Source organism: Magnolia sinica, chromosome 14 (assembly GCF_029962835.1).
Source record: "Magnolia sinica isolate HGM2019 chromosome 14, MsV1, whole genome shotgun sequence".
Classification (NCBI taxonomy): domain Eukaryota; kingdom Viridiplantae; phylum Streptophyta; class Magnoliopsida; order Magnoliales; family Magnoliaceae; genus Magnolia; species Magnolia sinica.
The window spans coordinates 51046253-51074194 of record NC_080586.1 but is presented as its reverse complement, the minus strand read 5'-3'; the positions used below and the strand labels follow the sequence as shown (position 1 = coordinate 51074194).

At 41.1% G+C, this 27942-nt stretch overlaps 1 protein-coding gene across 4 annotated transcripts in view; it reads right to left on the bottom strand.

Moving 5' to 3' along the window:
- The window catches only part of LOC131225561 (midasin), a 135122-nt gene extending 109637 nt beyond the window's left edge, over nt 1-25485 (bottom strand). For all 4 annotated transcript variants that reach the window (XM_058221106.1, XM_058221108.1, XM_058221109.1 and 1 more), the window contains exons 1-8: nt 25287-25485; nt 23603-23907; nt 15401-15485; nt 14445-14719; nt 14135-14344; nt 13736-13905; nt 3701-3810; nt 3482-3601 (exon numbers count right to left, since the gene is read on the bottom strand). In XM_058221106.1, the coding sequence (XP_058077089.1) occupies nt 3482-3601; nt 3701-3810; nt 13736-13905; nt 14135-14344; nt 14445-14719; nt 15401-15485; nt 23603-23907; nt 25287-25391 (1380 nt within the window). In that variant the 5' untranslated portion in view covers nt 25392-25485. The remainder of the gene's footprint in view (nt 1-3481; nt 3602-3700; nt 3811-13735; nt 13906-14134; nt 14345-14444; nt 14720-15400; nt 15486-23602; nt 23908-25286) is intronic.
- Nucleotides 25486-27942: the final 2457 nt, after the last annotated feature.

Here is a 27942-nt window from a genome sequence, read left to right as displayed (position 1 = left end):
GATGAAAATGGTATTAGAGTGGTTTTAAAATCCCAGGTGCTCATGTTCCTCTCTTCATCTAAGCAACCTTGTCTCTTTCCTTTTATACTTTCTCTACTTAAACGTGAAACTCAAAACATTTTGGGGTTGATTTCCTCTTTCTTTTTCTTTGATCCATTGTTCTACCACCACTTGGTGGGTTGTGTTCTTCCTTGTGTGTGTGAATGAGATCCACTTTTTCATAAACCAAGTCATGATGGTTCAAAGTGGTCCTTCCTACATCAGCAGCCAGATTTGAAGAATATATGTGTGCCTGGAAAATGTCAATGGGCAGGTGAAATCCAGTATATCTAATCCAAACCTGTGGAAGAATTTGTGCATATGTGGTAAAGATCATTAGTCTACGATCGTTTGAAGGCATTGTTAAGTGAGTTCAAATTTCAGTTCTTCCCTTGAAGAAGTATATATGGAACAACCACAAAACATATTTTCTCAGGGGGAATATGATAAGGTATTTCATATTAAAAAGTCAATTTATGGCCTGGAAGTGGCATGTGAATATGGCATTAAACGAAGTCAAGCTGATCACTCAGTTTTCGTGAAGCACGGTCATACAGGCATTATTCAAGGTGTTCCGTAACGGTAACAGTGGCCGTAATGGCCACCACCATTACCGTTATGATACGGGCCATAACGGCAGTTACAGCTGTTTTTTATTTTTTGAAAAACGCTGTTCCTGGACCGTTACGGCCCGTTTTTCTGTAACGGCCGTTACAGCCGTTTCGACCCCGTAACGCATAACGGTTATGACCGTTACCGTTACGTAACGGCCGTTACAGCCGTTACGTAACTGATTTTGAATACCTTGGCATCATTGCATTAGTGGTGCATATGGATGATATCATTGTTATAGCTGATGATGGTTGGGGCATTGAAGTTTTTGCTCATCACATTTTAGCAAGTGAAGTTTTTGCTTCTCTTTCACCCCCTGCCAAAAGAAATTCCTCCTCGGCCTTTCTAAACAATTCAACACAAACCCCAGGCACTTAAATAGTGACATGTAGCATAGAAGTAAATTGGATAACATAACCTTTATCAATGTAGTATAGAGGATTGACGCCAACTCCTCCAGCTACACAGTTTCCTTTCAACCCTTTCTATGACTCTATCCCACGTGCTTCATAGGTCTACCAATGAATAGAGTAAGGTCAAGGTCAATCACCATAAACGAATTGGCCCTACATCCAAAGACCCTGCCAACTTGTCCACCTCTTACATCATGGGGCACACTCCCAATATTTCACTCTTGGCAACATTCACTTTGAGGCCAAACACCACCTCAAGGCATCTCACCAATTTCCCTAAGTTGTCCATCATTTCATCCTCTACATCACAAAACATGATGGTATTGTCTGCAAACTAAAGATGCAAAATCTAGAGGCCAACATTACCAACCTTGAATCCTCTAATCAACCTAACTGATTGACCTCAAACCAGATCCTGCTCGGCACCTCGACCACCACCACAGAAAGAAAGGGGGAGAGCCATTGACGATCGCAAAGAATCTTGCAAAAATAATGCACTCCTACATCCACGTCCTCCACTTACGCCTGCACCCCACCCTCCCAACATATAGTCTAGAAAGTCTCAACCCACATGATCATAAGCTTTTTCAATATTGAGCTTACAAACAATGCCTTTTTTTATGCTCCCTATAGCAGGCATCCAGGCACTCGCTAGCAATGAGCGTGTAATACAAAATTTGCCTACCCGCCACAAAGGCCCCTCGATACTCTGAAATCACCTCATCGAGCACCCACCAAAACCTAGTAGCCAAAATTTTGGCCAATATCTTATACAGCCTTTTGATTGAGCTTATAGGTCTAAAATCCTAAAGGTTATCATCTCCCTCCACCTTTAAAATGATGGCAATGAAAGAGTCTCCCATTTCCAAAGAAAGATGACTTGTCTCACTGAATTCTGCAAGAAAATTGAACAAGCCTTCATTCACTATCTCCCAAAAGTTTTGGAAAAAGAGAATGGGGAAGCTGTCCGGACCCAAGGCCTTGTCCGCGCCCTAAGAGTCCGCCGCCGCTTAGATTTCTTCCATTGAGAAGGATTTTTCAAGCTCTTCTATTTCCGCTAGAGAGATCAATTGATGCATATATCCATTGAAGCTCTTGGAAGGACTCATTTAGATTCTCTATTTACCAAGCTGGGCATATATGATATCTATGTTCCAATTTGAGGGGGAGAATTAAAGGACCACGATAGGCGGTTGTGATTATGTGGTGTCCCACCTTGTTGGTGGATGATGATGATAAGATGATTTGGAGTGGTCCGTGTAATAGCCCACATACATTTCTTATGTTAAGTGTCAGTTGAGTGAGTGTAGGTGTGGTTATGACAGAACTTAAAAAGTCATAAAGGTATTCTTGTAATTTTGATTTTATTTAGTGCTGCCCTAATTAACATCACCAACCTATGCTCATAAGGGTATCATTAGCCATTAATAATTAATAAGAGATATCCCAATATCTATATTTATATTTGGTTATTTGAAGGTATCCTTTATTAGCTTAGCTTTATTAGCATGGCAGAAAGGAACATATTTTGTATTGTATCCATATTCTTGCAATTTTGATTTTTGTTTAGACCTAATATAATATAAGGAGAAGAGGAGGCCATCACCACCCTCTAATGCAGGGGCATTTTCACATCGGTCTCTCAAGTGGGGTGGGGTGTGGGATGCGGGGGCACACTCGGGGTGGACAGCCCATGTGAGGCGGGTGGCTCGTGTGAGGCGGAACCCATGTGATGTGAGGCCCACGAGGGGAGTTTGGCCGAGGACCTAACCCATTGGATGTGGGGCCTAGGTATAAGATAAAGGGATTGATTCGCCACGCTCTATTAGTTCAAGCTTTTAGAGCAGGTGGTTAGTTGTCCTACATCAAAGTGGATCAGAGCGGGAGGTCTAGGGTTCAAGACTCCTCACCGAGGGTGATTAATGCAGTGGCATTTTCACACCGGGCTCGAGTTGGGTGGCCTGCAAGGGGGGTTCATCCGAGGACCTAACCCATTAGATGTGGGGCCTAGGCTATGAGATAAAGGGATTTATTCGCCACACTCTATTAGTTCGAGCTTTTAGAGCAAGTGGTTAGTTGTCCTGAATCACCTTCCCTCCCTCTACTTTATAATCATCTGCGGCCAGTAATACCAAATGTTCTTCATTTTTCCATTTTTTCTTGGTTTATCTCTCTTGGGTGACACAATGCAATTAGACTCTCACACTATTAAGTCTAACAGAACTCTCTCCCACCTATGTTGCATGTGAACATGCAATCCTCTTAAAAATAGGCACCATAGGAGAGTGGAAAAGAAAAAACAAAGCACATAATGATTTAAAACCCCTAAGTTTCCTATGCATGATAGAAAATGGAACAAGGATATGTGTAGTATCATTGAGTATACAAATTTTACACTATGAACAAATAAGCATTACCTCCCCACGACTAGTTACATAAGAACTTGCACCTTCCAACAAAGGTAATAAGATGGATTGTACTTCAGATGGTGCTTTGTCTATGTCTTCAAAGACAACCCAAAATCCGTTCATGAGAGCCTGTTCAAATCGTAGAAATGAGCAGTTTATACCCACTGAGAGATTCAGATGCAGGCACAGATTCAAGGTATGCATCATCTTCCCAAGAATAAAACAAACCTGGGTAAGAGAACCCGGCTGCCAACGGAATTCACCAGGTCGTTCCGTGCACGTGTAACTCCCAATCAGCGTTTTGCTATCCGTGAGTTCATCCATGTGAAGAAACAGAACTGAGAGAAAGAAAGAGAATATTATCATAGATCAAAGTGTACGCATGAAAACATGAATCAGAACAAATTACCCTGATAGCAATTGCAAAAGGCATTATGGGTATTGGGGAACATTGTTATTTTCTAGGTGTAAATAATATCATATGAGGAAAATTAAAAATTGTATTGTGCAGTAATGAGAATTGTTATATTGGCATATTACACTTGCATTATATGGAGTACAAGTGTTCTTGTCTAAAGGGGACAACAATTGTTTCTTCCGTCTTCATTATTTCATTCAATTATGGGCCTCAAATTGCCTTGTATGAAAAGGTTTTAACCGTAAAAGATCCAGTAACCCAAAAACAATAGTTGCAACAAAAATAATTGGTAAAAAAGCAATATGGAAATAAGAAATTATTATCACCTTTCATACTCTACTTCAAACGTAAAAAAGAGAGAGGAAAAGAAAAAGTTTAGAAGTAGTTTGCAATATCTGGGATAATAAAATTTCAACTTCTTTTATTATTCTTTAGCCAGCACAGAAAACAATAGATGGCAAGAAAATGAAATTTTCATTAGAAACTCTTTATGTATTTAGAAGAAAAACATGAAAAATAAAAAGGTTTTAAATGGGTACAAAGTGCAAAGCATCTAGCATCATAAACCTCCAGGGCTCCACCTACTAATTCTGAAAAGAAAGGGGAAAAAAAAAATTACGCTTTGAGAGAGTACTTAAAAGAACCTTACTATTCAGCATGAAGGATCGAAGATCGAGAAACTTCCAAATAAGAGAGAAGATCTACATTCAATGGCCGAATAGATCAGAAGGATTTCGTCCTCAAGAAGTACCAAGCTTTAGCAAGGATCGAAGGAAGCTGACATGGGAGGAAAAAGGGAAAGGAAAGATCATGAGTTCTAATTACAACCCCATTGAAGCCGGGGGAAGATGAAGGATGGATGGTAGTTGCCAAGATGAAAAGGCGAAGCCCAAGGTCTGGAGATCGCCCTCGATACAATTACCCGACGATCTATGTGGAGAAGTAACCAGCTGGCTGTGTGGAAGATCATTTCTATCGTATCTTCGGAAGGCACGGTAGAGTGATGAAGGTCGTTATCCCACAGGATAGGAAGACCAATCTGGCCCGAGGCTTCACTTTCATGAGGATGCAATCGGACAATGAGCTCACAAGGGCAGTTGCAGGAATTCATGGCAAACTTTTTTGGTGCAAAGAGCTCATTTCAGTCTGGAAAAGTCTACGGATTATGTATATCAGGAGAAAGGTAGGGTGGAAAAAATATCAGATCGCAACAATGAAAGGGGAACATCCAGCAGAGTAGCAATGGGGTTTAAGGAGGGTGACAGAAAGGAGAAGGCATGGGACAAAATGAGGGAAAGGGAGCTGGTGGAGAGGGGAAAAAGGAAGTCGGTTTGGGTCTCAAAACCTATTTGGAGGCCGTAGAGGGCAAATCGAGATCCCCGTTGGAGGGTTCAAAAGAAGCCAGAAAGGAGTCAACAATTCATGGCGTTTCTTCCGTTTGGGTTGGAAGAAAAATCAAGAAGGAAATCAACTGGTCAAAATTAATCCTGAAATTTTCAAAAAGAATAGGAGTTGGTTCCAACACTCTCTTCTAGTCGTCCCAGGCCCAAAGCATCTATAAAGAAAGCCCAGATATGGTTGGAAGCATGTTGTTAGCTCAAGGAAGACGATAGTATCATCAAGCCGTTGGGGGAGGTGAAGCCATGGATATCTGCGTGGGCAGATGTGAACCTAAACCGAATCACTACAGCGGGTACCTTGTTCAACGAAGGACTAGTGTTGGAGGTCCAAAAATGGGCAGACATATCTTATTTTGGAGAGAGGGGCTTAATATCTCTTTTTTGGGAAATCCCCTTAGAGTTATGGGTACAAGAGGTTTTCAAGGCAATCGATGCTTGTCTAGGCGAAGTTGTTTTGATTGATCTGGCTATGGCAAAGGGGGAAGATATCAGTGCTGCTAGGATTTGTATTTGAAGAAGCGCCATTTGGGCCGACCCTAAATTGATCGATTTATGGGTTGGAGAAGAAAGTCATTGTGGGGGTGATGAAGGAAATCAATGGGGGGATCTCGAGCGGGTGGGGTGATGTGTGGAAGAGAAGGGAGGGTTGTTTCATCTCTTCGAAGGTCAACCATGGTGGAAAGGGTGATGGAGGACACCATTTCTCTTGTTCGGAGGAGCACGGTTTGGAGGAGGAGAGGAGGGAGTGGTGTCGTGGCAGCAAGAGCTGGATTCAAGCGAGAGATCAAGTCAGAGTGTATGCTACTGATCCTGGACGTACCATAAGAGCACCAAAACAATTAGAAGAGGGAGATGAGGAAGACGAAGGGTTGTTTAGGTTTTGTTCATCAACTATCTCTTTTGTCATCCAGGTTTAGGAGGAGGCTTGGTAGGCTATGCTGGCTCTGGAGCAAAATTAGTGGCCAGGTGTTAATACCATGTAGCCTCTTCCTACAAGTGGTAGGTTTGGACTGCAGTTCGGAAAAGAAGCTTGTGGTCGGAAGTAAATGTGGCAGCAAAAGGAAACAATAGGAGAAGATATTTATCAAAAGAATGCTGATGGCCAACAGGTGTTGATTCAGTCCCATCCGAGTAATGGCGAAAACTCCATCCTCTTAACACTTGCCTCCTCTCCACATCTACATGTGTGCCTCAACTCGGTAAGTGGCCTCGACTTGGCAAATGATATCGAATCAGCACGTGAAAGCAATTCGCAGGGCTATATGGCGATCGTGCCATTCTCGGCAAAGTCTTTCAATGATTTTTTTATGCACACACAGGAGGACCACACGTTTGAAGCCAATTCGAATCTTTCTTTTAAAGGGGGCTCTCTCCTTCTTTCCTCATCTCGGGAAATCAAAACTCAAGCTCCTTCTTGTCTCCGAGGCGTTTTGTAATCAGCCCAGGTCCATCCCCTCTGTCTGATTCTCGTATGCAACTCCAACCATTTGACGAAGGTTGCATCTCTGACTCTAATAAGGACAGTGCAGTGGAGGTTCGTGAAATTTTCTCCAAGGTGGGAGAGTCGTTTCTTCCATCAGACAAGACTGGTCTTACAGAATGTTTTGATGATGCTCTTAATGTAACTCCACTACAAGCCGCTATTGAGATTCCTACTATGGAAGGTGACCAATCTAATCCCTTCTTGTTGGACGTCATCCAACTTGGTCAAGGTTTGGAATCTATGTCATAATCAAAGATGGGTTGGAACAGGGATATGCTTGAGTGGGTGGGCAAGTCAGTAGGGATGACGTTCGGAGCTGAAGATGAGGATGTCCATGATTTCATCAAGTTTGTAAAAGAAAGAATTAAGAGGAATATGAAGGAATTGCGATTGCAGAAATCCATTCCGAAGTTTCCTAAATGGTGGCAAGAGCTAATGAATCTCGAATGCTCTATGAATTACAAAACAAGCAGCACTTGCAGTGGAAGCCACAATGGAAGCAGATCAAGACACGAATTTAAATGAAGATACTCTGTTGGAACATAAGAGGGCTGGGGAGTCGGGAAAAACAAACCCATGTGAAAGAGGTATGTAGAAAACATAAGATATAGATCCTTGCTCTTCAAGAGACTAAACTAGAAGCCTTTGACAATAGAGTTCTCAAATCCATATGGGGAATTAAGAACAAGGGGTGGTCAGCTCTGAATCCTGAAGGATCGGCAGGAGGCGTAATGGTTGCTTGGAACAAAGATATATGGCAATCGGAAGTTCATCACATCGGATCCTTCTCAGTATCGATCATCTTTAGGAAGGTTTCCTCCTAGTTCAAGTGGTTGTTCTCGGCAGTATATGGCTCGTGCATCCCAACCAGAAGAGACCTATTCTGGGCAAAATTGAATTACTTTCAATTGTCCCTGGTGCGTCAGAGGAGACGTCAACGTTATAAGATTCACTTACGAGAAATCGCCTGGTAGTAGAGTCACTAGAAGCATAAAGGCTTTTGAGGAATGGATGAGTCAAAACAAAATGGCCGACATTCTGACTGTTATTTGCTTACTCGGTTTATAGATTTCCACTGGTATCATCATGCGGCTTGTTTAGATTATCTTCAAACCATCATCCCATCCTTCTCCAAGTAGAAGAGGAGAGTTAGGGCCCCAAAACCTTCCTGTTTGAATTGGCTTGGTTGGAAGTGGACTCCTTCGCTGATATGGTCAGAAATTGGTGGCAGCATTTTTTGTTAGCAGGTACGGCTTGCTATAGATTGGCACAAAAGATCAACGTCTAAAATCGAAACTATTAGGTTAGAATGACTTTTTCAGTAAAAGGATGGAAAAGGTAGACATTATTATGAATGAACTGAACCAATTAGACATCAAAGAAGGGGATGGATTGTCAGTAGAAGAATTGAATAGACGCATTATATTATCGATAGAGCGTTCCGGATACCTCAAGGAAGAGGAAATAGTGTGGAGGAAAAGGTCCAGAGCAGTTTGGCTAAAAGGTGACAGAAACACGTCTTTCTTCCACGGTATAGCAAGCACCCAGGCTAGGAGTAACCATATCAGCAGTATTATGGTCAATCGAGAAAGGATAAAAGAAAAAGATGAAGTCTATTTAGCCATAGTTGACTTTTATTCCAAGTTATTATCCGATGAAGGGTGGCAACAACCTCTGTTAATGGCTTTTTCCAAGTCTTCTGGGATACAATCAAGAAGGAAGTCGTGGAATTTGTGTTGGAATTTTTAAACAAGGGCCGCCTAGTCAAAGCGATGGGAGCCACATTCATAGCCCTAATTCCAAAAGAGAGAGAGAGAGAGAGAGAGAGAGAGAGAGAGAGAGCAGAGTCCCTTTCAAATTTTCAGCTTATTAGCCTTATTGGAAGCCCCTAAAAGATTCTTATCAAGGTGTTCGCTAAGAGATTTCAATCAGTTTTATCATCGATCATATCCCAAAATTAAGGTGCTTTTGCTGTAAATAGACAAATTTTGGACACGGCATTAATTGCTCATAAATGCATTGATTCAAGGCACAAGGTAGAAACGGAGTGGTATGCAAACCAGACATTGAAAAGATGCATGATCATGTAGATTGGACATTCTTGGAGTACTTGCTGCGAAGATTGGGTTGCAGCAACAAATGGATCAGCTGGATGCTCGAATGTTTATCATCCACTTCCTTCTCAATTTTGGTTAATGGGTCACCAAAAGACTTTTTTAAAGCTTCTCGGGGCCTAAGGCAAGGGGACCCACTTTCTCCGTTCTTATTTATTGTGATTGCAGAAGCTTTAAGCGCTATGCTAGCTTAAGGCCAGGAGGAAGGTCTTATATCCGGGTTTCATTGCACAAGAGGGAGGGCAAAATCTCTCATCTTCAGTTTGCGGATGACACATTATTGTTATGTGACGCAGAGGAAGGCATGATAAACAACTTAAGGAAAATATTGGGTTGTTTTGAATAAGTTTCAAGTCTTAAGATTAATGAGGTGAAAAGTGAGATGCTTGGGATTGGGCTACCTAAAGAAGAAGTCGCGAGGTTTGCAAACGTGTTTGGGTGCAAAGTCGGCTCCTTTCCATCCACTTATTTGAGATTACCCTTGTGCATAGGGAAACTGCCGAAGCATTTATGGAGCAAGGTCATAGAAAGATTCCAATGGAAGTTGTCCAAGTGGAAAGGAAAACATCTATCCTTGGCAAGGCGTATCACTCTCATTACAGCGGCTTTGTCTAACCTGCCCATATATTTCATGTCCCTTTACAAATGCCCAAAATCGGTTTTGGATACACTAGACAAGATTCGTAGGGATTTCCTATGGCATGGCCTTGAAGACAAACATAAATTCCATCTATTCAGGTGGGACGAGGTTTGCAAAGCCCTTCATGAAGGAGGTGTGGGTATAGGGAATCTAGAATCCATGATTATCGCTCTACAAGTGGCAATGGAGATTCAAGAATCTAGAATCCATGAATATTGCTCTAGAAGAGGGTTGAGACACCAAAAAAAAAAAAAAAAATCTTCGTATTACAGAGCCTCTAGAATTTGGAAGGCTATGATGTCGGTTGCTTCTCTTGTTCGGCATAGCCTAGCTTTCTCCCTTAGTGATGGATCCCAAATTTGGTTTTGGATGGATTCCTGGTGTGGGGATAGATTATTGGAGGTGGATTTTCCCTCTCTAGCAAACTTATCGCCTTTGAAAAATATTATGGTGGCCTCTTGCTTTTTAAGAGAAGGGGGGGAGGGGAATTTGGTGCTCGTTGTGCCGAAGGGACTTAACCAATGAAGAAGCATAAGACTTTATTAGATTATTAGGGAGGCTCCAAAATATTACACCACCTCCATCTTCTAGGGACTCCCTATCTTCGAATGCATCTCCCTCAGGAAAATTCTTTGTCAAGTCATTATATTATAAAATTAGAGCTTCGGACGTCCAATCAAATCATGAATTCTTCCACAACTTTTGGTTCTATGGGGCCCCACCTAAGGTAGCATCTTTCACTTGGCTACTAGGTAGAAAGAGAATTCTAACCATCGACAATCTTCAAAAGAGGGCAATGGTTCTACCCAATATTTGTCTCCTATGTATGAACAATGTGGAATCAATAGATCACTTATTTTTGCATTGTTCATACGCGCCAAATATGTTCCCTTTTATTCGAGACATTTGGAGTTGTTTGGGTGATGCCTCAGTCTGTGGATCAAATGCTCTTGGCATGTCATGGGCTCCAATCGAATGGGGAATGGGTGTTTCTATGGCGTCTATGCGTTCTTGCATTTTTCTGGAATGTTTAGAAGGAACACAACACTCGGTGTTTTTGCAACAAGGCAAGGCATTAGATAGAAGTATCTTGAATGTCTAAATGCAATGTTCTAGAGTGGGTTTTTGCTCGTTCCCATGTAGACATCAGTTAGGATAAAATGAGATAGGGGGTGTAAAGTTGATGATTTTCATTGTATTTTTTGTTGTTATGGCTTTTGCCATGCAGTTTTCTAATAAATTAAATTTTTTACCCTTCAACAACAAAAAAAAAAAAAAAAAACACTTTATCATTTCTAAAAGAACGCTTACTTTTTGTTGTACACTGGAAAGTAGGTAGACAAATTAACAACCCCCTGTAGGGACACAACTATCATCATCATCATCTAAGCCTTATCCCAATTAACTGGAGGCGGCTACATGAATCATGTGCTGCCATTCCACTCTCTATCAAGGGTGGTACCTTCAATTAGGCCATGGGTCATCAAATCTTCTCTTACTACCCCAATCCATGTCCTTTTGGGCCTTCCCCTTGCCCTTTTAGAGACTTCAACTTCTACCGACTCACTCCTAACCGGCATGGTTCTTGGTCTTCGTTGCACATGACCAAAACCATCTAAGTCTACGTTCCCTTCTCTTGTTACCTATTGGTGCTACTCCTAAGCTCCCTTGAATTCATTCATTTCAAATTCTATCCTTGTCTGGCCACTCATCCATCTCAACATCCTCATTTCAGTTATAGTCATCCTATGAACATGTTCCGTATATGCCCAACATTCTATCTTATCAAGCATGGTTGGTCTTTATAGCTATCCTATAAAAATTTCCCTTTCAGTTTGAACAATACACGACAATCACATAGAACTCCAAAAGCATATTTCCATTTCTTTCACCTATCTTAAATTCTATGGGTAACATCCTTCTCAATCTCTCCACTCCCATGAATTATTGACCCAAGGTATCGAAAGTGGTCATTTGGTAAACTTCTTGGTCAGTAAATACTAACTAATTCCTCATGTTCACTCCTCTTGTTACTAAGGGGTTATTTGGGAGCGTGAATCGGTGTAAATTGATGTGAATCAGACCCCTCTCTCTCTCTCTCTCTCTCTCTCTCTCTCTCTCTCTCTCTCCCCCCCCCCAAAAAATAAAAAATAAAAAATACAAGCTACTCCGATTACCGGATTGCCACATTCCAAGGGATTCTGATTACAAGCTACCAAAGACAACTACTAATTGCAATTCACATGGTGTCCATGATTATTGCCAATGCATATCAAATTACCCCTAAATTGCACTCCATACACTCTGTTTTAGTCCAACTAATTTTAAATCTTTTAGATTCTAAAGCACCCCTACATAAATCTAGCTTTGTGCTTACACCCTCCCTTGTCTTACCAATTGAGAGTATGTCATCTAAAAACTCACCATGGGATCTCTTCCTACAAATGTCTCATTAACTCATCCATAATCAATGCAAAAACATGCGGGCTGAATGCCGACATGTGGTGCAAGCCAACAATAATTGGGAACTCAAATGTCTCAATAGTGGTTCTCACATTTTTTTCCCCCATACATATCCTTAATCATGTCAATATATCTTTTTCAAACTCCATTCCCAACACCCGCAAAATTAATTCTCTAAGGACCCTATCGCATGCTTTCCAAAGTAAATAAAGACCATGTTACTCCCCTATATTTCTCCATCAATTGTTTGGAAAATAGAAATGTAGACCTCCCCAGCATGAAACCAAACTGATTTTCTAATACATTTGTCTCATGCCTTATTCTTTGCTCAATCAATCTCTCCTAAAGTTCAATGGTATGGCTCATAAGCTTAATCCCATGATAGATTGTGCATCTCTATGCGTCTCCTTCCTAATTATAAATGGCTACCATGATACTTTTCCTCCATTCATCTGGCATTCTTCAATCTTCCAATCTTGTTGGACAACATGGTCAATCAAAATAACCTAATATCTCCCATAAACTTCCAAACCTCTATTGGTATGTTGTCTGGTCCTAGGGCCTTTCCTGTTTTCATCTTTCTCAAAGCTTCTTTCACTTCAAATATCACAATCCTATGTAAGTATTTATGGTCACTAATGTCATTTGAGTTTATGGTTCCTTCTAGCCCTATGCTCTCATAGTGGTTGTCATTAACAAGTTCTAAAAATAGCTTCTTCTCCTTTCACTGATCTCACTCTCCTTTACTTTACCCTATGGTTATCACTCTTAATGCATCTCACATGATCTAGGTGACTAGGTCCCTACCCCTTCCCTCATTTTTGCAAGTTTGTAGACATCTTTCTCACCTTCTCTTGTCCCCCAACCATTGTAAAGATCATTATAAGCTTTAAGTTTAACCTTGCTACTTTCTTAGCAATCTTTTTGGTGTTTCTATATTGTTCACAATTTCATCATTTCTAGTACCTTGCGGTGCGTTGAAACATGAACGTTTCTCGTCAATAGCATTATGTACATCATCATTCCACCACCAAGTTTCCTTATATAATTGGTTTTTCCATCAAGATACTCCTAAAACATCTTTTGCCTCTTTCCTGATGCACTCAGCCATCTCATTTACTTAGCCAGTAGGGATGCAATATACAAGATATTTCTCTACATTGTAGAGGAGGAGGCTGCTCCATATTTGAGCATAATGGCCAGTCATTATCACAATTCAATCCTTCTATTTTGGTTAATTGATCAAAAAAATATCTTGACAATTCTTTAAAAAATAAATAAAAAGGAAAGAACGAAAAAAAAACAAAGAAACCTCTTCAATGATCGATGAAGACACCTCGTGAAAAATGAAACTCAGTTTTAGTAGCAGTGGCCATCATTTTAAACTCAAGTTTTTGAAGTTTGCTCTACAATGATTTAACTGCCTAAAGGAGGCGTCTCCAGATTCTCTTTGTATTGGGAACTCGTTCCTTGTTTTGATGTTGCTTCCACTTTACTACTAATAGAAATCGTCATTTCTTTTTTTTTCTTTTTTTTTTCTTTTTTTTAATTTATTTAAGTGATTTAACTTGCTAACCATCTCAAATGATTTTTAACTTCGACGAACAGAGAAGTACAAAATTAACAATTGAGTTGCTTCACGATAATGTTAACTACCCCTGCAAAAGGTGCTCTATATGACATAAAAGGATGCATTAAATATACCCAGAAATAAATATCCAATTGCATCAAAACTAAAATAGTACCTTGATTTCCACTAACTTGCGCTAACTTGTTGATCAGAGCCGTCTTCCCAGAACCTGTAGGACCATGAAGAAGAATGGGCCATTTTTGACTCACTGCCAACAACACCATCTCAAAGCTCTTCTTCATAGCTGATGTCAGGAAGAAGGGGCTCTCCACAGATTTTACATCACTGAAAATAAGAAATGGCATATGAACATGAACAGGAAAAAATGGAGAAATTGTTTTTTTTTAAAATCGGTAAACTGGGCTCGAACCCAAGACCTCAATGTTGAAACACGCCCTATCTACAATTGTGCTACAGGCTCAAACCTGTGGAACTGTAAATGTATAGGAAATAGATTTAAAAATAACCACCAGTTACTGTAATTATTCAACAGAAACCAATTCATCATGTGTACCATGTGGCCTTCCGGCGATTCTTCCTTACTGACTCATTCTCATTGGAATCCAATGGGGAAATAACAGAAGACCTATCAATAAAAGACTGGAGACAGTCGTCCTGTCTGAAATTGATTGTTCCATCAAGAAACTCTTCTTTGTCCAGTTCAGTTGCTTCAAGATACCATCCAGCCTTTTCTAATGACACATCCTGACAGTACTCCTCCCAACTGAAAATATCAAAGTTTGATAGATATTAAAGATGCCTGTAAACATACATAAGAGTTACAAAAGTAACTTATATTTTAGAAGAAAGAAAATGAAACCAACCGGAGGAAGCATAAAAGAGCTTTTTCTGCTCCAAGACCAAAATTCTCAGTGGCCCTGTCACTCATTCGCAGTATAATAGACAATATCTGTATCCCACACCATCTTATGTCCTGAATATTTTTTATGAACTCCAAATCGTCGTGTTGCTCAACATTTGCACACTGCTGCACTAGGTCCAAGAAACAAGACCAGTCCCAAAGTTCAGAAAAGACTTTGGGCTCCATTAGAAGAATACGATAGGATACTCGAATGGCATCCAATAGATAAGCGAGATCCTGAAATTAAAAATAAGCAGTTATACATTGTTCAAGGATGAAACCATGATACCATCTCCTACCAGAAGAAAAAGAAAAAGAAAATTTCCTCATAAAAATGGATCTTAAAATCAACGCATTTGATGTCAAATCATCTTAAACTTGCTGGTAAACACGCTTATAGAATATTCATGCAATGAGAAAATTCAAGGAGTATGAAAAAAAAAAAACTAACAATTTTGTCATTAAACTACAGTACATTGATAAAATGGGTTCCATGAAGAATTCTACCATTCACTGAAGCACATATAACTGAATAGGCTTTACAACAAAAACAGGTAGAACTCCATGTCAAGGACTGGTGCAATTTCTACCTAAACACACAAGGACTGCTAGGTCAAGGAAGAACTCTAGGATAAAATGTTAAATATGTGAACCTAAAATACAGGTACACCCCCAACCTCTTCTTTTTAAATTTGTTTTTGCTTTGTAGTATCTCGTGTTAAAAGAACGGAACCTATAGACAACCATAAGGAACTAATTGTCAGAAGTTAAAAACCTTAAGTGAGTGATCTCACTAAAGAGGCACTTATACATTGTTTAATCAAAGGTGTGGGACAATTGAAATAACGTAAGAAAGCTCCTTTCCCAGAATGAAACTCTTAAACCAAATGTAAAGCTGAAGAAGCAATGAAGTAAAACCTTTTCTGAAAGCTGTGATGCTGAATCTGTCACCAAAAGGCGCTGGAAAGGAGGTGGAGCGAAACTGAAATAACTCAATACGGACCTGCACCAAGCAACCAGACAATATCGAGTATTATATAAGTGCTTGACAAACCTCATATCAGAAAACTGTCACAACCAACCCTCGAAAAAATTCCAACAAGCTTGGCGATTTCATGTTTGAGCAATAAATATTACTTTTGAGTTTTGATCAAAGATCATCTATTTGAACAGCACGATCGTGCAGCTTCTACACCAGATATTCAATACGGAAAAAAGAACATACAAAATACAACACCGGTTTTCAAACCAATGTTGGAAATCAAACAATGGCCCTGAATAAGGATTTTCAAGCATTACTCAAGCAGCATTGGAGAGCCTGTAAAGTGCTCTGTCAAGTTCGATGGAAGCCAGCAATTATAAGATGAAAAAAGCAATTAAAGTCGGTGGCATTGTTCTCTCTCCAAACCAATGTCCTTCCTGTGTACTCACAATTTAGTGGTGGCCGAATTTACTTAATATGCAAAAAAAAAAAAAAAAAAAAAAAAAAAAAAAATCAGTCGTTGAATTACCACAGCATAACATATCCTAAATCGTAGTCACCCGAGTGGGGAAACAAATTCAGGAAGCAGAATCTCAGTGCAGACTGCCAAAAACATGGGAAACAGGAAACTGGGAAGCGAACAAGAAATATATGAAAAACATATTAGGAAATGTATGGAGATATGTATAGGAAAAAACTGAGAAGCACATCAAATGTTCAGGATATAGAGAATGCTAGTGTATTGTATTTATTGTGTGTCCTTTTAGTGTAAGTGCATGTGCACACTTCCCTATTCCCCTGCAGTGTACTATATGCTTTTTCATAATAAAATATTATGTGTTAGGGCATGCAAGCCCAACACATCATCTCTCCCAAACTCTCCTCCTCCTCTCTCAATATTCTCATCTCTTCTTCACATTATCCTCATCAAATCTTTTTCTACTTGGTATCAGAGCAAGTTCAAGGCATTCCGCATCCAACAGGTTGAGAGGCGACACGTCACCTTGCTGACGTCAGCAGCCGTACGGCTGACGTCAGCGTTGTACGGACGCATGGGCTCTGTTTAAGCTAAAAGTTTAGGGGTTTGATAGATCTTGATTTTAGAAGATTTGTCATGATTTTTTCAGAATTTATTGGACCTCATTTCATGGTATTTTGGGCGAAATAGAGAAATTCGAAAATCGGTTCCAGATTCGGTTTTTCTTCGATCTACCTCAAATCGGTAAGCTTTTCTTCGGTTTCTTTGCTCAAGATGGACCGAAATCTTCCTCCCAAGCTATCCATGGTGGATTTTTTACTTAAGATCAATGTTTGAGAGGTTTTTAACCTCAAATGGGCGTGCAGCTGGGCCGTTTTTCACTCGGTCAGGCCCTATTTGACTGCGTTTCATGGTATTTTGGATGATTGATATTTGTTTGAGGTTTATCTCTTGTTATGTTGAAGGATTGAGTGAGATAGAGTTGTTTGAATCAATCTTTCTTGGCATAGGGGGTCTCTTGGCATAGGTTTATTTCTGTTGGACTCTATTATGGCTGACAAAGGGCCCTCATCTCTTGGCATAGGGTCTCATGAATCTAACCCCTTGCAGATTATCTCCATTAAGTTGAATGGTGACAACTATCTTCAATGGGCACAATCTATAAAAGTATTTTTAGGAGCCCGTGACAAGTTGTCGTATATTTTGGATGATTCCCCAAGCTCTACAGATGTTACCTACAAGTCTTGGACAAAGGAGAATTATCAAGTTATTGCATGGTTGTTGAATAGCATGGATTCCTCGATTAGCCACTCAGTGATGTTTTTATCCTCGGCTAAAGGCATTTGGGATACGTTTCATGATATGTTCTCGGAATCTCAGAATTTTTCACGGGTATTCCAGCTTATTCAAGAAATTGGTCGGTTTCAACAAAACTCCAGATCCTTAAAAGACTACTATTCGATGCTTCGGGGTATGTGGGATGAGTTGGATATGTATCAGCCTCTTCCTTCCAAATGTAAAGAGGATCATGAACATGCTCATAAGCAACGGGATGATACTCGTATCATGCAGTTCCTCGCTGGGTTGAGTTCTGATTATCTTCACGTTCGCGATCAGGTTGTTATGCAGGATCCTCTTCCCCCATTGACGACAGTCTATGCCATGTGTCAGCGTGCTATGATATCTACTCTTCATTCTCATTCATTTGTGCCACCTGAGCGTTCGGCACATCTTGTTGGCGATCAGTCCTCCCTTGGTCTTCGGGTACCATCCTTAAGCTTAAGGCGCATTTCTGGTTTTGGTGGTCGTGGTAGAGGCCACGATCTAGATCGCAGTCGCAGCGGCCGTAGTCTTCGTAGTCGTGGTGGACATGGACGAGGACGTGATGGTTCCCGCATTTTTTCACATTGCGGTGGAACTAATCACACTATTGATTATTGCTGGCAGCTACATGGTCGTCCTACGTATGCCGCTGCTTCTGTTGCTTCCACTGTTGCTTCTGAGACACAGTCTTCCACCCCGACAGCTGAGCAGTCTACTTCAGGGGAGTCTCTTATTATTTCTCGGGCGGCATATGATGCCCTTATGCGGCTTCACATTCGGGATATTCCTGAGCCTTCTCACGCAGCTTCGGCTCAGTCAGGTACCGCCCTTCTTGCGTCATCCTCTCCTACCTCCTGGGTCATTGACTCTGGAGCTTCCTCCCATATGACTAGTAAGTTGCAATTCTTTTCTTCTTATTCTTCTTCTTCTCCCACTCAGTATGTCACAGTCGCAGATGGAACCCAATCTCCCATCTCTGGGATTGGTTCCATCCCTCTCTCTTCTTCCTTGTCTTTGTCCTCCATATTGCATGTGCCTCGTTTTCTATTAAACTTATTGTCTGTTAGCTCTCTTACTAAATCACTCAATTGTTCCATCACCTTCTTTCCTTCTTATTGTTTGTTTCAGGACCTACAGACGAAGAAAGTGATTGGTGAGGGGCATGAGCGAGGAGGCGTTTATCTTCTCGATGATACACCTGTTGCAGCTTCTAGTACCCTTTCTCTAGATCAAGAGTCCATGACTCGGTGGCATTGCCGCTTAGGCCACCCATCCATTGCTAGATTGAGACTTTTATTTCCCTCCTTACCTGTCACTAAACCATTATGCTGTGATATTTGTGAATTGTCTAAACATCATCGTGCTACGTTTCCTCCTAGCTCTTCTGGGAGGAAATCTCAACCTTTTCTTCTGGTTCACTCGGATGTTTGGGGACCAGCTCCGGTTACCTCGACTTTTGGATTTAGATATTTTGTTACCTTTATTGATGATTATTCCCGCATGACTTGGATTTATCTTTTGAAATCTAAAAGTGAAGTGTTTGATGCGTTTAAAGTGTTTTATCATGAAGTGTGCACTCAATTTCATTGTTCCATCAAATCCCTCCATTCTGATAATGGGGGAGCATACATGTCTATTGCCTTTTTGTCCTTCTTGCAGGAACGTGGTATTTTATCTAGGACATCATGTGCTCGCACTCCTCAACAAAATGGTATTGCAGAACGAAAGAATCGTCATCTTCTTGAAGTTGCTCGCACCCTTCTACTTGGTATGCATCTACCCAAACATTTTTGGGGTGATGTTCTTTTAACTGCTACTTTTCTTATTAATCGTATACCCTCACGTATTCTGTCTTATAAATCTTCATTTACTATTTTGTATCCTCATGATCATCCATTTCCTCTACCACCTAAAGTTTTTTGTTGTACATGCTTTGTTCAAATTTTGGATGGGAGTAATGATAAACTTAGTCCCAGGGCGATTAAATGTGTCTTTATAGGGTATACTCGGAGTCAGAAAGGTTATAAATGCTTTGACCCATTGACTCGCAAGAAATATGTCTCTGTCGATGTCACCTTCTTTGAGGATCTTTCTTTTTTCTCCTCTCCAGGCCGATCCCTCTGTGATCCTCTTGCGCGTCAGGGAGAGTATAACTCTTATCCTCTTTCCACTAGTGATCATGAGAAAACTCCTCTCCCCTCTATTCAGCATCCTGTTGGTGATATAGGTGAGCCTAAGCCTCTGCGGGTGTATCAGCGTCGAAATAAATCTTCACAAGCTCAGTCATCTACCCTTCCGCTTACTTTGGATGTTGGTTCAGGTGACTCTCCTAACTCGAGTTTAGATCTTCCCATTGCCTTGCGCAAAGGGTCATGATCTTGTACTCAACACCCCATTAGTAATTTCGTTTCATATGATCATCTTTCACCGTCTTTTCAGTCGTTTGCAGCTTCCCTTTCATCACAGACTATTCCTAGATCTCTCTCACATGCTCTTCAAAGTCCTGATTGGACAAAGGCGATGACGGAAGAAATGTCTGCTCTTGAGAAGAATCATACCTGGGATCTTGTGCCACTTCCTATAGGCCATAAGCCTGTTGGCTGTCGATGGGTTTATACAATCAAGTTTCTTCCAGATGGCTCAATTGATCGCTATAAAGCCCGTCTTGTTGCTAAAGGTTACACCCAGACTCATGGTGTGGATTACTTCGAGACATTTTCTCCAGTGGCTAAGTTTAATTCAATTCGTGTTGTGCTCTCCTTGGCCATCAATTTATCATGGCCCTTGTTTCAGCTTGATGTTAAGAATGCATTTCTCCATGGGGATCTTACAGAGGAAGTTTACATGCATCAACCTCCTGGCTTTGTTGCTTCTCACAACCCTGCACTTGTATGTCGGTTGAAGAAGGCTCTTTATGGACTCAAACAATCTCCACGTGCATGGTTCGAAAATTTTAGTCAGGCTCTCTTGGAGTTTGGCTCTGTTCGTAGTCATGCTGATCATTCTCTCTTTATATGTCGTTGATCGACGGGCATCATGGTTCTCATTGTCTATGTGGATGATATTGTTTTGTCCAGTAGTGATTCTGCTGGAATGAGGGAGGTCAAAGATTTTTTGAAGACCAAGTTTGAAATCAAGGATCTTGGTCCTCTTCGCTACTTCCTCGGAATTGAAGTTGCTCGCTCATCATCCAAATTGGTCTTGTCACAACGAAAATATGCACTCGATATTCCCATGGAGACCGGCATGTTAGGGTGCAAGCCTGCTACCACTCCCATGGATACTTCACAGAAGCTTCGACCAGATGATGGTCCTCTCCTTACTGATCCCGAGATGTATCGACGACTTGTATCCGGCTTTTGTACCTTCCTAGGTGGCAATCTTATAACCTGGAAGAGCAAAAAGCAGCCAGTTGTTGCCCAGTCCTCGGCTGAAGCTGAATATCGTGCTATGGCTCATGCGACATGTGAACTTGTGTGGCTTCGCAATCTTCTTGAAGAACTTGACTATCCTCCTTCGAGTCCTATTCCTCTTCATTGTGACAATCAAGCGGCCATCCATATTGCTCGTAACCCAATTTTCCACGAGCGAACCAAGCATATTGAGGTTGACTGTCACTTTATTCAGGAGAAAGTCGCTTCTAAGGAAATTGTCACTCCTTTTGTTCGATCTAGGGATCAACTTGCTGATGTTCTTACAAAATCCTTGAGTCGAGATGTTCTTCATCGTGTTCGTGACAAGTTGGGCATGATCAACATCTATGCTCCAACTTGAGGGGGAGTATAGAGAATGCTAGTGTATTGTATTTATTGTGTGTCCTTTTAGTGTAAGTGCATGTGCACACTTCCCTATTCCCCTGCAGTGTACTATATGCTTTTTCATAATAAAATATTATGTGTTAGGGCATGCAAGCCCAACACATCATCTCTCCCAAACTCTCCTCCTCCTTCTCTCTCAATATTCTCATCTCTTCTTCACATTATCCTCATCAAATCTTTTTCTACTCAGGATTCACTATAAAAACGGGTGAAGGTGTTTAGGATGTGATACAAAAGTTGTATGAGAAATGTTTGAGATTCATTATAGAAGCAAATAGGAAACATAGGTTGTCAAATATCCTGCAATATTCAAATCTTGTGATGGTGATACGAACATCTGCTAAATCCCGCAATGTTTTCAAAAAAATAAAATCAAGAGGGTGAGTACCTCCCTTAAGCCATCTAGTAAAACCTCATCAAGTCTCCTTCTCAAACCAGGGAAGGATGTTGAAGCTCAAGTCTTCATTAGGGTGGAAGATTAAGTTGCCGATCCATTATCTTGGACTTCTGATCGGAGCTGACCCAGTTACTGCCCAAATATTCCACTTCTGATTGGGACTATCTACATATCTTCCTTAGTGATACTCCCCATCCATATTCCCCTCCTTACTACAACATATCAGTTATCTAGAGATAGCAAATCGTAGTAAAAAGCCATATGAGGGATCAATGAATTGTAGTAAGACAACAACTGAGATGTCAAGACAGATGATTCAAGAATTCGACAAAGGCAGGGATAAGTTCAAAAAGTCGATGAGAAAACAAAGTGACCCCAAGTTGGTAGCCAGCAAATAAAAACAGATGACACTGGATCTTATTCCATAGTGCTGAAGAACTCAAAGGCACAGGTGTCTGGCAAAAGTGTGATGGTGCAAGATGATGAGCGCAAAGAACCCGCAATTTGATTGGTTGCTGCCTCCAGAAACGAACCAACAGGTGGATCAAGTTTTAAGCCCACAAATGCATCCACTGATGGATAAAAATAAAAAATGATAATTTAAAAAAGAACCACAGATGAATCAAATGGAGGATACATGGGTGCACATCCGAAAGAACTCAGATGGACAATCTGATGGATTAGAAGATGACCAAGGAGGATGGATCAAAAAATGAATAGAAGGAGCCAACGATGGACAGCTCAACAGCTAGATGGCCAAACTTTGTCTATGCTCAAGTTGAGGCAAAATTGTTAATCACATCCTTAACAACAATCAGAGCCAATAGATCCAAGATCAATGGCCAATTGACAACCCAGCGAAAATCTCAACTTGTGCAGATGTGCAAGCAGCATTAACACACATCAGTTTGGAGCCCATTGATAATGTAACAAATTTGACAGTTAGGCCTTCATCACCAATTGCAGCAGAAAAACTCAAGAATGAATCCTACTCATGACAGCAGTAACTGATGCAAGACCACATCCGATCAGTAACGAAAGGCCCATCGCAGCCTACAGATCAGGCCATCAAATAAGGCCCACCGCAGAAGCACGCACGCGTGCATCTTCATCCTTTGCTTTGACGTGGGATAAATGAGTCACATTACAGCATTTTACTAGACAGCGGCAGCTGATAAAATCCTCACATTTGATCATTTGCAAAGGCATTAAATTGAAATCGCCAACCCAACATGTGCTTCTTGTGCAAGGAATCCAACGGGGTTTTGCCAGTGGCTAGAACATTGAAGGTATTCTTTGTACAATTAAAGCAGAGCAAATGTGAGTTGAACCCTTGCAAAGAATTTGAGGGGGTTTTGGCAGTGGCTGGAAATTTTTCCATTGTCACCTCCATTTGCATTGCAGGGTGGAAGCAAATTTCAAAGCACTTCATCAAGGTCTCCGAATTTTCTATGATTCGTCTACTTGCCCCACTTATTGTTGAAGAGGATAGGAAACATAATGTATTGAATAAGGGAAGGAAAGGACCATAGTGCTTTGCCTTCCTGTGCAATGAGATTACCTAGCATCGAGGCAAAGCATCTCGTTTTCCTTTTGTACTAGCAAGGCAAGGTATTCGTGTCCTTAGCTAAGGAAAGAGGCTGTTGTTACCCTTTGTGCAGGGGATACCTCTCCCTTGTTTTGCTCCTGACTCAATAAATCAGAGTTCCAGCGGAAAAAAATAGCAAATGCATTTTTCCACTCACAGAAATGTTGAAGAAGGTAATCACATGGAGTAACCGTTCAAAGACATCAATCCAAAACACCCAACTCAACCGTGGAAACTGAAAACAGTAATATCTAAGCGACAGCATTTTGTCTTCTGAAACATTGATGATGAACCAGGCATGTTAACAGCAACAGGGGACAGGGGACAAATTAGCATAGGAGTCAATTTATCTAACTCCTTCCATTTTAATGGACTTCTCAGCTCAATCAAAATATGTTAAGCAGGACTGCCTAACTTGCTGTCTTCATAACATTGTTCCATGCAATTCAGGAAAAAAACTAAAACTGAATAAAGGAAGTCTTACACCAATCAATTTATAATAATAAATAAATAAATAAATAACTAAAGACTCACCCAAATAGCAAGGGTGCCAAGTCGAGGGCCCGGCAAAAGGCTAATGATGCAAGTTCATGAAGCCGCAATGTCCTCTTCCTTCTGATATAGAACTCAATGACATTAATGTCATCCTTGCTGATTTCCACTCCAATTCCGTCTGAGTTCGATTTCAAATCAGGCACAATACTGAGCAAGGCCACCGCTCCATCAACGATCTTCTGGCTGAGAGGCCGGAAACAGCCCAGCATTGGGATCGTATAGTCTGGGTGCAGAAATGGCTCCGCTAACAAATGCACCACTTCTTCTTCTGTCAACGTAACGCCCTGAGTGAAGCCAGAAAAAATGAAATTGAATCAAGGTTTCAATTAGTGTTTACAAAGTATAATGGCCAGCTGGCAGTAATGTTCAAGGTAGCGAGAGTTTGAAATTTTTAAAATGAAAAAAAAACAAAAAAAAACAAAAAAAAAATTGTCCACCGTGGTTACTAGGCCACTGTATCATTGCAATTGTGGATATTGCGCCACTGTAATCATGGATGCACAATTTTCTGTACTAGTACAGTCTTTTCTTAAAGATTCACAGAAATTATCTGATGATGTTAAAGGATGTCTGCTTAAAAGGACAAAAGGGGAAAGAGGAAAGGAAAAAAGGCAATCATATATGCCAAAATGCTCAACCCAGATTATTTACAATGCACTTGAGTTTTCAGTTTGTATGACCAGGCCCCATGGTTAAGTGTTCCAAATCATTTACACAAATAGCATTTGGCCAAATTTACCACTATAATTAGTCAAAGAGAGGGCGTAGACCTTCGATTTCAAAAGGAAGAATGGAATGTATCCGGCCCTTTGACCAAGGGCTTTTTTTTTTTGGCATTTCATGTGCCCACCTTCCTCCTCTTTGCATGTAGCCCCACATAGACTATGTCTTATTAAGGAGCCTGTGCAACAGAGGCTCTGGGAGGCCGCCCACAGAAATGACTTTGTGACATCCACTCCATACACATGTTGGTCTAACTCATGTTAAGACATCAGCCCAAAAATGATGAAGATCTGAAACTTGAATGTACCCCAGCAACATAAACTCCCTCCCTTACGGATTTCACAATGCTTCCTATAGTGAACCCCGCCTGGGTTTTGGATTGGTGTGGTGTGCAGGGTCAAGAGCAAACATTAGGTGGTGCACCCAATAAGCAGCAGGCACGCCCCTCCATGCCTATGCATAGTCACGCCAGCATTTTCCTTACCAACCAATCTTCGTTGTTCATTGGCAGGACCTCTTGGTCCCTGTGTAGGAATTTGCACCCCTAATAAGGTACGAAGAGTTCATAGTGGAGCATGAATCATAGTGTTATGGAACATAAAAATCCGGAGCCAATGCAATGTATACTTGAGACGGCAGTTTGGAACTGGAAGTGAATTCATGGCCTATCCAGTTCAAACGGAGACTTCTATCCGTCTCCCTTAGTTGCAATGAAGCAATAGCCTATTTTGTTTTGAAGTAATGATAAAAATCCAGAGCCAATGCAATGCTTTCTTGAGATCACAGTTTGAACACGAAGTGAATTCCGTTCTTTTTTGTTTTCTGACGGTGATTCAAATGAAAAGTGATTTGAGTTCTGTTGTTGCCAAAGTCGGTGACCAAAATCACATAAAATCAAATAGAAGTGAATAGAGATTGGAAAATTGATTTCCTTTCGCACCTTCTGGAACTCGGATAGAAGTCTGGGATTGGATTGAAGGTTGGGGCAACGAGCGAGGAACCTCTCAAGTGCGGATTTGCAGCTGAAACTGCCATCAAATGACATTTTGCTCGATAGAGAATTTACTGTTTTTGTTTTTCTAGCTGTGGGTTGAGAGAGAGAGAGAGAGAGAGAGAGAGAGAGAACACAAGGGTTTTACGTAGGGTTTTGAACGGGCCGAGCAGGGGAAAGAAAAGGGACGCGGATTTCCTGCGAAACTTTCGCAGGAAGTTCCTGCGCAAGTATATTGGGTGGGGCCCACTGCAATGTATGATAGAAATTCATTCCGTCCATCGGTTTTGAGAGCTCATTTTAAGACGTGGGACCAAAAATTAGGTGGATACAAAACTCAAGTGGGTCACACCAGAGGGAAAATTGGGAAAAGAAATTCCCACCGTTGAAACCTTCCTGGACTCCATCTTAATGTTTATACGCTATCCAAACCGTTTATAATGTCATTCCGAATGTGATGAAGTGAAAACACCAAAAATATAGCTTGATATAGAACTTTTATGGCCAAAATAATGATTCAACGGTTCTCACTGAATACCCAATATTTCCTCTCGTGTGGCTCATATGAGTGTTATATAAATCTATTTTTGGGTATCACGGCCTAAAATAATCTCTCAAAACGAATGGACGGGGTGGATTTTACACAAACATCTCGGTGGGTCCCACGCAGCATCCTTGCGCAGGAACTTCCTGCGAAAGGCTTTGGCAGGAAACCCGCGTCCAAAGAAAAGGATTTATAGAAGTAGTTTGGCGGTGCGGCCGTAAGACGGCGTTGTGAACTATTCCCAGCGCGATGCAGGGGTAGCGGCGCGGCCGTAAGACGGTGGTAATGAACAGAAGTGGGGTCCACATCGTGTATGTACCATATCCAACCCGTCCATAAGATTCCTCCTCTCAGGTTACTTATATGTTTAAAAAATCAGCAGGATCGAAAACTGTTATGGCCCACACCAGAGGGAATGAAGCATGAAGGAATTCTCGCCCTAGATCTTTACAGGGGCCAACGTGAGTTTCAACAGTAATTTTTACCCTTAACCTTGATCCAGGGCAGATGAAGATGAGAGGTCTGGACAGCCTGGATTGCATATACACAATACGGTGGCCCCACAAAATTCAAGGCTGAAAGTCTCTCAAATTGCCTCTTGTTCTCAGGCCCGCATGTGTTTTAAGTTTCGGCTGAGTTTTTGGCCTATGCGATGGTGGTGTCAGTGGATTGGTTTGGATTAGAGCCAGGCATCATACCGAGTCGACTCGGATTTGGCCCAACCCGTCCAGGTCCGGATTTAACCTGGCTCAACCCAAACTCGGACAGAACCGAGACCGAGTCTAAGTCAGCTGACTCGGTCAGACCCGAACATGTGCTGGTGTGAACCGATCCGAGTCCAACTCGGTCAGGAAAACCGAGTCGGATCGGATTGTACAAGGTTCGGATTCGATTGCTGAACAATAAACATTCTGTGGCCCCAGGAAACTTTTAATGGTGGTCATTCAACAACCACTGTTTGTTGTGGTGTGGTCCACCCGAGATTTGGACACGCCTCATTTTAGGGGAGCTGTCAAAACAGATGAACGGCATGGATACGTGTCAAAACAGATGAACGGCGTGGATATCTGTCAAAACAGATGAACGCTAAAAATCACAGCGATCAAACTTAACTGTTACCCTTGAGTCATGGAAGAAGGACCTTGCTTCGTTAAAAGAAAGTTGAGCAAGAACAAGAGGCTGAGTACCCAACATTCGTTTTGATTGTCAAATCATGTTTATTGTTGATGTATAGGCCCACTAGATAAATAAATTCAATTTCCCTAGACATGTAATGCATTACAGTGGAGATGCTACATAGATTGAAAATAAACAACTCAACAGATCTGGGAATGGTAATCCATTACAGATCTAAGACTGAACTACACAATAGACACAGCAATAACATAGAATCATGGAAAGACACATTATGTATCTGGGTTTTCGTCAAATCCTTCCAAAACCAAATCAATGCTCTGAATAGATGCATGCCAACAACAGAATTGGAGTTAAGATCATGCAGGAACTTGAGAAATCAACTAGAATGATACACAGAACACCAGATTCAAGACCAAAAAAAAAATGCAAGAACAACAAAAGATCAGCCACGGTCAAGGATTCAAGATGGGCGGTGTGGATCAACTAAAAAGTTCAAGATGGGCCACACATGGTTTACTCAGAAAGATAAAAAATATATATATATATAGCTTCTTAAAGAAGCTCTACGCCCACACATAGCTTCTTGAAGAAGCTTTATAAAAGTGAAGCTGTCTGTAGGCTGTAGCCAGCCCGTAGCTAGCACTAGCTGTCTAGCTGCTCTAGGCACGTGTCATGCGAAGACAGCACGGACGCTCCTCGAGCTCTGAGTTGTGAGAACGGTTCAAAGGAGATCAAAGTTACATGGGCCCCACAGTGATGTATTATTATATCTACACCGTTCATCTATTTTTAGAGATCATTTTAGAGCATTATGCAAAAAATGAATCATAACCAAAGATCATCTAGACCACACCATAAATAGTGGCAGAGATAATGATTTTCACCGTTAAAAAATTAGTAGGCGCACCATAACGCTTATTTTAC